General features: G+C 35.6%; 1 protein-coding gene across 1 annotated transcript in view; it reads right to left on the bottom strand.

Moving 5' to 3' along the window:
* Window positions 1-12567, bottom strand: part of LOC141428649 (uncharacterized) — a 46105-nt gene that overhangs the window by 30530 nt on the left and 3008 nt on the right. The window contains exon 2 of the mRNA XM_074088660.1: window positions 7630-7845. Coding sequence (XP_073944761.1) covers window positions 7630-7826 — 197 coding nt within the window. The 5' untranslated portion in view covers window positions 7827-7845. The remainder of the gene's footprint in view (window positions 1-7629; window positions 7846-12567) is intronic.

The following is a 12567-nucleotide window of genomic DNA, read 5'->3' as shown; positions in this document are numbered from 1 at the left end:
ATTTAGATAAAACTTAACGGCCGTATTTTGTCCTTTCTAAGGCCGGTAACACGTTTGTGCCCTTCTTGTCAAGCACCTGCAGGCACGGCACTAAGTGTTCTCTCCGACACGAGCCAAAAACGGCACAGATCTTTATTGTCCTGTGAACTTATGCCCTATGCGCTGCACTTAATAGTAAATAGTGAAAGGAAAAAAAAACGAATGGAGTAGATACCTACTGCCGATCGTTTTTTTTTCAAGACTTGTACCTACTGTTACAACGTTCATGGTTAAATTGTTTACAGTTAAATAAAAATAATAAGTTAAATAAGTTAAGTTAAACAGGTTTTCTGAATAAACCAAAACCGTTTTTTGTAGACGGATTAAATAAGGCCATCAACTAATTAGTCGATCACAGTCTTTTCCTACCTGCATAACGTACAAACACGTCACACACACGACACACATGCACCACACTTATACACAACAAGCAAACACAGGAACAGTTTTAAAATTAATCGATTCAGTTCAACAAATCCAGTCGTTCAAACGTGTCGAGACAAGATGTCCGTTTTTTTGTCAAAAGCCGCAGTGGGATGTCTGTATATTGTGTTAGATACCTATATTTTATTGCTACCTCATTAAATACCATCGATATCGCCACCATTTTAAATTAAGATACATATATCAAGAATTTAATGGAGAAGCAAGACAGCTAAATTCACAATATTGGTTTAGATTAGTTTGTTTTTGATTATTAGCTTTGTAAATCATGTAATTTAGATAATACATAACACATTTACATGTCTCCATTTGTTAAATAATAACAATAAAATGGTTACCCATTTTGATGGCTATTGGTTATGGTAGTACGAGTACCGAGTAACGAGTACCTAGTCGTTACGTTATCTGTTCTAGGTAAAAATAATTGGATACTAGGCGAGTTACTGGCAAAGTAATTCTATGCAATGAGCCGATACTTTTTCATTCGTAAAATTTTTAAAAGCATCGTCGCAAAAGCAGCTCTATAGCTAGTCTGGACAAATGAAACATAGAGGGGGGTACTGGCGGCGGCGAACAAAGAGCCTTCCGGGAAACGGCACAATACAGGTTCGCGGCGACGTGCGATACCTCCGCAGATACCGGCCGGGTACCTGGCCACGATGCCGCTTTGTCAACCCATTGAAGAAACGAAAACGCAAGCGACAATCATAGTACAATTGACATGATTTCATATTTCTAAGACTATAATTTGATTCGTTCTCTGTATTCTGTTTGGAAAGAGAAAGACGCTGATATTTTTAAAATTTCGCTACGATTATTAATTAATTAATTTAAAAACAATAAGATGTGCTTATTCTAAAAGGGCATAACTCCAAAACTACCACACAATAGATCCATTACTTTTGTCTAGTCTCTACTAAAAAAAAAGATCACGTAAATCTGACGTAGCCGTTGTCAAAATTATGACAGCTCCTTTTTCTGGTGAGAAAGGCAAAGGAAACATATCTATTCTGTGGTAGTTTTGGCAAATTCAGATATATTTTTTCATTTTTTTGTATTTTATTAAATATGGAGAAATAAATTATAATAAATATTTTTCCATGTTCAGGAGGCAAAACTCTTTCGATTCCTGTAGTAATTTACAGGTGTTAAAAAAATGATGTCAATTGTAACAGTACTAGTAAATCGAAATAGTGCAGTCACGCGCAAATTATATATTTTTTATCCCTAGACAGTATTAAACATTTCAATATAGGCACACGCACATTACCTACATTGTAGACGAATATAGGTTCACTCCTGCTGGCTTGTGTGTGATTCAGACTGGTAGTAAATTATTTTCATTGTTTTTTGTAGTCGGTTCAATTTTTTGTTATGAATTTTCTTAATGTGTGTATTAAATATCATACGCAAACGCAAGTAGTAAAATATGCAGGTGTGGCTAAGCCGTAACTGAGTCTAATATTAGGTACTTATCACAAGAAATAATTTCTAAAGTTATTGTTTTTGTAAGTGAAACGTCGTTTAATATAGTACAAAACATACACACCTATTTATTATAAAAGTGGTTAGATTACTATTGGTTTTTACCTTGTTTTTACGCATGTTAAAGAGGTACCTAGGTATTTATTTATTTACCAAGAACGCTAAAGCTTCATATAGGTAGTCCTCAACTGAAATAATACGTGTTTTCAGCCTGTATCATAAAAATAATAACTGACATCACCCACGCCCTAAACTATCGAGAATTAGGGCTTTGAAGGGTCAGAATTAAAGTACCCATAGATATAGTACCATCAGCCAAATAAGTGGTCTGTCAATTTTTAAACAAGTTCCTATCAAATGAATATGTTGCTAAAGTCGAACTTTCAAATTGACAGACACGTTTATTGGCATTATTGTTTTATGACATGCAAACGATTATCAACTTTAGGGTGGTAGACCACATTTGGCTGATGGTACATCAAAAACACTCGTGCTTAGTTGAACAGTTAGTAGTTTAATTTAATTAAAAAGAGAACTATATTTTCTGTCACTTAAATTTAGATTTGTCACTAAACTGCGATACCCTAATTATAATAGGTATCTATCCCTAAGAAATATATTAGTCACCATATTAATCAAAACTGTATATAAGTATGAATCATCAGATTAATGTAAATATGTAACTTAAATAATAGGTTGATCACTTTTTTTATACCCTGAATATAATAAGATCTGTCCTCTAAAAATAAGTCACGGCCAGCAATAATATATTTGTACCCAAAATAATAGATCTGTCACCTAAACTGGGTTTTATGATGATAATCTCTACCGTTCAAGGGCAAGTCTAATATATTCCGTGTCTTAATCAACGTGAACATTGGCAGAATAATCCACCATAAGCCACCAGCCAGCCAGCCAGCTCTTGAAGCCACCCTTAATTTTTCTAAATTATATTTGAATTGTTTTTTAATTAATATAATTTTTTTTGGCCTGAAAATTATTTATAGTAATTTAATAAGCTTACATTTTTTTATTGAACTGATTACGGTTTCTTACGGTGAAATTTATTAAATGTTCGGCATTCCTAATGATTGCTACTAAGCCATTACTGGAAAGTTTATAATCAACGTGACATAGGTAATGAACGAACAAAATTACATAATGGTTATTCATCGGACAGGAGTCTTTCGTTCGGGAGCGATTCGTTGTTCTAGAAAACCCATGAATAATTAACCCACCCGACCTTTCTTATGGTACTTAATTCGAAAATAGTAACAAAATGTTGATGAGGACTGGGGACGGACGTAAAGGCAAGCAAAATACGTTCGTCTATTGAATCTAGAAACAAAATTCGCGTAATTTTAGAACGGCAAACTCAACAGAAATAACACAATGTTCTACGAAACTCCGGAATGAAATGATTGCGTGTGACAAGCTGCAAGTCAAATAATAGGGGAGACCGAGGAGAGTTGTGAAAGAGGAGAGTAGTGACAACGTCGATTTTGGTAACTTATTAACTGCTAGCAAGCTCGCAACAAGACGCGTTTCCTAGCTCGAGACTTGAACTACAAACGCGCGCTATTGCGAGCTCGCTAGCAGTTAATAAGTTCCAATAAAATCGACTCTGTCACTACTCTCCTCTGTCACAACTCTCCTCGGTCTCCCCTGCCTATGATTTGATAAGTCAGCTGTCGGACTTAGCGAGTGAGTCACGGTCGTTCACGGCAACAACCTCTTAGATTCTCGGATTTTGCAATTAAATTATTAATGATGCAATTCGATGCAAAGTACCTATTGGATAACGTTACAGTAAGGGTGTAAACCGTTTGCACTTCTAAGAAGTTTCATGTCGAAATAAAGTGCGTGATGATTTGCTGTATAACAAGTTGGAACAAGTGGATAATGACATAATTCTTTGCCCCAACGGCAAAAGAGTTCTATATCGCAGAGCGTGTGAGTCAGGCTCACGCGAATGAATGAATGTTTATGTGTTTATTACTCGTATCACTAACAGAATGTAGATTTAAGTATTTTCAGTATCGAAGGAACTAATTGGCGTACCTATATCTGTGGAACGATTTGTCAGTCAATTTCACAGGTATTTCTAAGATACATTCATTTTTTGTGTCACTAATACTCATTATGGTGTCGTATATCAATAAGACATTTGCAATGAGAAGTACTACTGTGGCACGCGAATTTGTTTCTTCCTTTACAGATGTTATAGTTGTTTTGCCATGGATATATTAAGATCCTTGTAGATTATTTATTTTCTCAGTAGGTCGATTCGGTCATACTCGAATATTCTTAGAATTTTGTGATTGGATTTATTCTAGGAATAACATGAAATGCTCTAATTTTTTTCTTTCGTGTGATCGGTGTGATAGATACCTAATGATAAGAAGACAAATCTAACACAATAAAAGGTAAAGCTTGTTAGATAGAAGAAGATTCGATGAAGTTGCTGTTGAAGTCGATAAGTTATGTATGTACCTACTTTATTTTGCGGAACAAAATTCAGTTCCGCGAAACGTAAGTATTAAAAGAGCGGGAAACAAAGTTAATCTGCTTTCCGAGAAAAAATAAGTCTGCCAATTCGCACACACACGCTTATGTAGGTACAAGAAAATACATCGCACCTTTAAAATTAAACGGAACTAATTCGAAATTTTCTCATTTTAAAATTCAACCATATTGTGTTTTATTTAAAGTTTATTTTGGAAATGTGTTTGTTGGCCCAAGGGCTCCGGCATAAGACGGCTCAGATTCAAAATATAAATTACGTTCCCAGGTAAGTTATCTTCGAAAGCTAAGATACCTACGTTTTATTGGGCGAAAATGAACTAATAGCACTAGTACAAAAAGCATTTTACGCTCTAGGATGTAATACAACAAACAGATAAACTTTGTTTGTTTTGCATGCATGTGGGCGGAAATCTCTGGAACTACCAAACCGATTTCAAAAATTCTTTCAGTAAGAGCACAGGTAAGAGAAAGCCAAATCGATAGGCTACTTTTTATCCCGGGATAATGCAAAATCTCGAGAAACGCAGATGAACTCGCGGGCAAAAGTAATAATTTCAAAGTACCTACTATAACATTATTTTTTGTTGATTATTAATCAACTAGCAGTTGCCCTCGACTCCGTCCGCGTAGTAGGTATTTGTTTATCGCTATACCGCGGGAACTATGCAATTTTCCGGGATAAAAACTATCTTATGCCCTTCCCCGAGACTCAAACTATCTGTATACTTACCAGTTCTGTAATCGGTTAAGCGATTTAGACGTGATTGAGTAACAAACATCCAAACATCTTCACAAACTTACATTTATAATATTAGTAGGATTAGTAAGATGATATTATGATGTTATAAATACAGGTAGATATGTCCATAGTTTGCCGAAACAATGCTGTAGAACAGGCACAGGCGCTCGTGGAGCTGTGGCTTCTCAATTGTGCTTGACAGTTGAGTACCTATTACTCAAAAAGTTGTCCCGTCAGGAAATTGTCAAGAAATCTTTGTGTCAAGAAATTATTAGCACTAAGGACGAGATCATAAAACTTAAACTGCATAAAACATCGAAAATTTCTTGAGGCCAGGAAAACGTCACGAAATCACGTGAGGAATAAAATCGTAATTTTGTAACTACATCGAAACTTTCTATTGGATCCAACAATAAAGATTATCTGACTTTTTATCTCCTTTACCACAAGGTTTTGTATATATTTCAACACAATATTACTTATTTTTTGTGTTGAAATAGCGCCAGGATATTTTTTATTTATTAGTGGACAACTGAAAATGGTCAACTTTTTAAGAAATAGTTACGTCTAATAGAGTTTATGGCGTCCGAATACTTAAAAAAACAAACAACGCTCACGGAATAACATATCAGAAGGAAACTAAGTAAGCCGAAATTATTACCATTTGTCATAAATGTCTAACACTGTAGTTATCATGCTAACGTGACGTCGAAGAAAAGGACAAGTGTATGCCTTTCATAACGGTAGCAAAAAAGACAAAACGTGAATGTGTGTGCTGACGCTGCGTTGAGAAGCATGTTTTTCAGTTATTTTGTGAACATATGACGTTTCTTTGTTTATAAGTTAATACAATGTTTATAGCAATTTAGACGTTAAGAATTCGCTGTGCTCCCCCCTCACACCAGTTGCTACCTACGCACTTGATCATGCGACTAGATCGCGCTCACAATTGCAATCCGACTAAGTCAACAGTAAATGCAAGAGCTCAGCGCAAACAAGTTCGGTTGCCGGTAAATGTCTTGAACAATGACCTTGCATGCACAGGTGCAAATTTAACGTTTCTTGGGAAGTTAAGTTCATGCGCGAACTTATCCCCCCTACGTCGCCGAATGCTTAAGTTGCTTGCCGTCTGTAGGTAGGAATGGTTCAAAGTGGTTTGTTGATAATTACTAATTAAGATTACCTAAGAATTATTGATTTTCGTTATATACTAACAAAACTGATATACATAAAACACGTTGTATATTGGTCTAAAATATTCTAATAATAATAAACGTTTAATAGCGTTAATCTGCGTACATGACTATTATGCCGATTTCTGCGCGGACGCAGTCTGTATAACATAATCGGAGATACACACTCGTATCTATGTTATCTAACCTATTTATCGTACAGTCAAGGACTTTTATTCATGAGCCACCATGGAATCTTTTCAAAGACAAAGGCATTACGATTTCCCTTGTCAATTAATGCGATGTCACGACGTTTAAAGTGAAATGGATCCATGGTGGCTTATGCATTAAAGTCCTTGACACTACAACCTGTGCCCTAAGTGTAAGTTTTCGGTTACAAAATACGTCTCGTTCGCGTTCGCGTTAAAATCTCAATTTATATGGAAACACGAACATCGCAAACGTTCCGCTAGAGGCGCTGTTCGTGTTTCCATATAAATTGAGATTTTAACGCGAACGCGAACGAGACGTATTTTGTAACCGAAAACTTACACTAAGGGTACTGAACATAAGTACAACTTTGTAGAACAGTACCATAAATAACCAAACAATTCGTGTGTTTGGACATAAAGCCACGACGGTATTATAAAATACGTAAGTAAATACTAGTATACTTTCTACTGTTTTGTTTAATTTCAGGTCAAATCTGCATTGTCTGGTCTATAATACCTATACAGACCTTAGCTCAGAAGCGTGGTTAAGTACATAGGTATATCGGGTTATTATCGGTTTCACTATTTCTCCGTACGCAGTCGACTCGCTTCCGAGAATTACTCGCACACAGCGCTCTACTCGTAACCAGACAAACACGTCATTACTCATCGAACAAATCTATAGCAATGTGGGGTCACAAAAACATTTGTAAGTACACTTCCGTAGTAACTAAAATTAAATCGGGAAAAAATCGCTTTGCATTCTAATATTGTCTTTTCACGTTAGTTAAAACTTTTACCTCGCTTGCTACTTCTTTACGCAGCAGCCGGCAATGTTGGCCAATTATAGTCCGGCAAAAAAGAGTAGAAATTAAAAAGTTTTTAAGTTTTTTGGTTTGAAAGCTTTGAAAGGGATGACACTACAGTGTTGCCACTTTTTAATTTCTACTCTTTTTTGCGAGACATATGTATTATGAAGTAGACGATAGAACTTTCTATAAAAGGTACTTACCACTCGATGCTGCGATATCCTTTGACGCAGCAATGAATACTTTTGAAATGGCCCAGGAAGCCGTATTCGAAAGGGACGGGTTCTTTGGTGAACTGCATGTGGGTCGTCTTGGACGGGATGTTGTGGAGGGAGCAGAAGTTGGCGGCCAGCGCCAGGCGCGCGCCCATCAGCAGCACCAGCGCACTCAGCACCAACATCTTTGTCTAATCTTGCATCCTAAAACAAGAGCCTGATTAAACATAGCCATTTTCCGTCTCTAGTCAGTTTCAGATCAATGAAAACTTGAAAAAGTATCTAAGTAGATAGATTGCATAACTTACTAACCCGGGTTTCATACTTAATCTATTAAAATAAAAATCATGCAGCATGGAAGAGATCCCTTTTTAGGAATAAGCTCGCCTTTGCTCTCGTTTCTGTGTATTAGTATTTGTTTGTATTTTATTTTTATGTGCAATAACAAGTATGTATCTTGTGTCTAATGGGGTGGGTTGCAGCTCAATTGGAGGGGGCAAGCCATGAAATGCCCAGTAGTGGTTCAACTACTATCAGAGCGTAATAACACTGTTTATTTTTAATTAATTTAACTAATGAATTACCAAACCGTATAAGGAGAATAGTTTGGTGGCTTTACTGTTAGTTATTTAACCATAATGAATATATGCGAAACAAAGTTAACGAAACAATGCTATCGGAACAAGATAAGTTATATTGGTAACATGAGTTAAGCGAGTTTAGTGAGTACACACTTAACTACATGCCTTTAATAATATCCATCCTGTCTAGAAGACAATAACCGGTCTCAAACAATAGAAAGTTCAGGGAATTATTATGAGAACCTGTGGCAAAACCCAGGACCGAATAATACCTGTGCGCCTCGCCTACTTGCTAACAACTTCACAGTAACTTAACTACTTAAGAGCGCGCAAACATTTTGTCCCAACTCGTCACTGGCGCGATCTCCGTCCCACGGCCCGTGTTTCGCCCGCACACAACCACGGTTTGCTGTGTGCGTACGATGCGAGCGTTGCCGAAACATTAAACACATCTTGATCGTTGTACATTTTCCGTCGTAGTAAAATTAAGAAAAAAATTGTTGCGATATAAATATTTTTATTCCTTAACATAATAATTTATTTTATTACTTACAAGCTTTTTACTTATCTTGCCCTGTTAGTATGTTAGTTATTAGTAGGTATGGATAAAATTTTGGAAGCTAAACTTGACTAAATATGCGTTTTCAGATTAAGTTAAAATTTTACATACGTGTGTAAATCAAATGACAATGCAGTATATTATTATGATTTATGAAGCCTGATCTGATGATGGAGCTGGAAGGTGGCCGTAGGAACTCTGTAATAAATCTATATAACCACATCGACTTTGGGCTCGTTTGATTCGTCTTGACAAGTACTTTGGCCCTAGATGGCAACAACGTATAAAAATTACAGTCAGTAAAAAAAGCTGGCAATAAAAATTTAATTTTTCAGTGCGCGCAAAATATTTAGTTTCAATGTTTCTTACGCATATGATGGTATACTGTGTGAGGGCACGTAATAATTAGTAAATAAATGAATATTTCATCATCATTGCTCATAATTATTTTCATCTAATATCTTTAAACGAGCAATTCCGAAATCCCCGATATATATATATATATATATATATATATTTCGGCGATAATGTGTACGTGTATATAAGATATTGTATGAAATTTTACATAATTAGGCCTTAAAACACTCGTGTGATGCTATAACGATATTCACTTCGCTGGTATCGTTAACCCACACTATGGTTTCAAGACCCCTCTTTATGTAACAATTGCATAAAATACTATTAGTAGATTGTACACTACGGGGATAAAGCACTTTATTATGTCACGGGTACGGTATTGAATCCTGAGCGTAACGAAGGACTCCAGATTTAACTCCCGAGCGCAGCGAGGGTGTCGTGCGTTAACTCCCGAGCGAAGCGAGGGTTTTAAGATGGAGTCCTTAGATCAGATGGAGTCGACTTCTCTGGGAGTAGATTATTAACAATGCGTAAGGCGTCTAATTTAATGGACTACGGAGTCCAATGACATTTTAGTAACAGGAATTTCATTAGCTATCGTACATGTTCGGAGACAGTCTATCAAAACTGAGTAGTATCCTGGAATGTTTAATAAACATTAATCTTCATTTTATATGATTTCACTTGGTACGTACCTAATAAAATACTGTGCAAACTAGACAAAAGTATTATTACTGAATAAAATTGTGGCAAAATCTAATTTTTTTAAAGTTGAAAATGCGTCATACATTTTACATATTGGGACTTATAGAAATCTCATGATTAGATATATTCGACATTTCAGCCTGTTCTATTTTCCGTCTGAAAATAAATGCAATCTTAAAATCAAGAAAGTAATGTTATCATAAATCCGAATTGGATTAAATTTAACACAAAAACGTATTTATTATTGATCCTGAATGTACAGTAATGGGAATTAGTATTGATAAATAACCTTTTAATGGTAGTATAGTACCTGATAAAAAAATGCTATCTTAAAACCAAAAACAGTAATTTTACAGTAACTTTAATTCCGATTTGGAGTGAATTTAACAAAAAAATATATTTATGGAACTAGATTTCTATCTTGGATTTACAGTAATGGTAATTAATAATGATGAATAACCTTTTCTAAGCAGCTCATACTGTGTTAACAGTACTGTGTTTTTTCATCCCAAATGATTTTCGTTTATTGCCCATATCTAAGAATATAAGACTTTTACTGTACAACAAGATTTTATTTACTTTTATATCATACTCACTATCATACTAACAAACATACTAACAGGGCAAATTAAATAAAAGCTGTAATAACTTTAAGTTACATTTAATTTTTTTAATAAAATATTTTTTTTGCTGACTGTACCTTTGTCCCTGGTTACCACCTAGGACTCGTCAAGACAAATCTAATGAGCCCAAACTCGATGGGGTTATGTCGTTTTATTACAGAGTTCTTGTGGTTACCTTCCAGCTCCATCATCAGATCAGCTTCATGTCATAATAATAATATTACATTGTTATTTTATTCACACATGCACGCAAAGTTTCATCTCAATCAAAAATCGGGAAGTGGGTCAAATTTAGTTAATACTTACACACTACATACTAACATACATACTAATATGGCAAGTTAAATAAATGCTTGTGAAATGTAAAATGCATTTACCCGTATTAGTTTGAGTGAAAATTGCGAAAATTTAAAACATTTAATTTTAACATGTAAAATTACTTATCAAGTATCAAGCAATTGCGGACACGCTATAACTATCGGGTGTTTGCAGTAAAGGTTGATAACCTTGCGGAGAGCGCAGAGCGATACGTCCGTTCCTTGGGAGAGCCCGGCGCTTTCTGAGTCGTAACTATTAACGCGCGCGGTTATATAATCGATTTAGGACCCAAGTTTAGAAAATTGTCAAAATTAAATGAGCTATTATTAAGCGCTGAAAAAAATATTACAGACTAAACATTTCCTGTAGATTTATAATAAAATTGTTTTATTGGCAAATACATCACAACAAATGAGATAAAAAATGATGAAGTAGACCGATTTAGACTTTTTGAAGAATGGTATTTGAATAATAATAACTAATATTTTGATACATATGATGACCCTATGTCTTAAAAGACTATATTTCCTATTATAAAATACTAAAGTTACACTGTTTGTGGTGGGTTATAATGGAAATATTTCACATGAAAGACAGCTCTGACGCGTATTTTTGTAAAACCTCACTAACAAAATGATTTGGCAAAAAAAAATCGCTGACGGAAATAAATGGAAATTACCGCTATACATCAGAATAAGAGTTTATCTATATGTTACATTAGTTTTTCCTTAAAAAACGTAAGCATTTAGACATTAATAAGGCATTTGAAAAACCTCAAAATCGCTGAATGGGCAATTTTTCGTTTGCACGCTCTTAAGTGAGGTGGGTGAATTATTTTGCAGTGCCCTTAGTGTAACTTTTTGTTACAAGATACGTCTCGATCGCGTTCGCGTTAAAATCTCAATTTGTATGGAAACACGAACATCGCAAACGTTCCGCTAGAGGCGCTGTTCGTGTTTCCATACAAATTGAGATTTTAACGCGAACGCGATCGAGACGTATTTTGTAACCGAAAACTAACACTAAGGGCACAGGTCTTAAGTTTTCTTCTTGCCACTATTACAGGGAGCTTCCGACAATATCTTTGTATGCAATATTTACAACTGGATGCTCTTTAGCAAGTGTGTTAACCCTGATTAATTCTGCAATACAATATCAACCCTTAGAAAAGATTTTTTACAGTTGACATTGTATTGCAAAATTACCGTGGGTTGACTCAGTAAGTATTGCAAAACAGCATCCACTAGCTGTTACACGCGACTCCGTCCGCGTAGAATTCGTTTATCACTATCCCGCTGGAACTATGTAATTTTCCGGGATAAAAACTATCCTATGTCCTTCTCCGAGACTGAAACTATCTGTTTACAAATGTCATCTAAATCGATTCAATGGTTTAGACGTGATGAAGTAACAAACAAACAAACAGACTTACAAACTTTCGCATTTATAATACATATTAGTGTGAAATGAAATGAAAAAAACATTCAAATGGCTATGCAACAGTACCTAGATATCTCAATATACGCAGGGTGCAGGATACTTATGTAAATGGCAACCTTTTCCAACTACTCATTTATAGAGTAAGTGGTCGGCGAACATATGTGTTGCATGCAATACAAGGACCACAATCTCGTTCCGCGACAGGCTGAGCGATTTTTGCAATTACCGACAGTCGGCACACATATCTGACAGCAAATTGCTGTTCCCCCACGAGCCGTTGATCGCCTTCTCGGAAGCGCAGTTGCATCAACCGCGCGCATGCGCTCTGTGGCTGCACCACGCA

The sequence above is a fragment of the Choristoneura fumiferana genome, chromosome Z (assembly GCF_025370935.1).
Source record: "Choristoneura fumiferana chromosome Z, NRCan_CFum_1, whole genome shotgun sequence".
Lineage (NCBI taxonomy): Eukaryota > Metazoa > Arthropoda > Insecta > Lepidoptera > Tortricidae > Choristoneura > Choristoneura fumiferana.
Note: the sequence above shows the minus strand (reverse complement) of the source record. Positions and strands in the feature narration are given on the sequence as shown.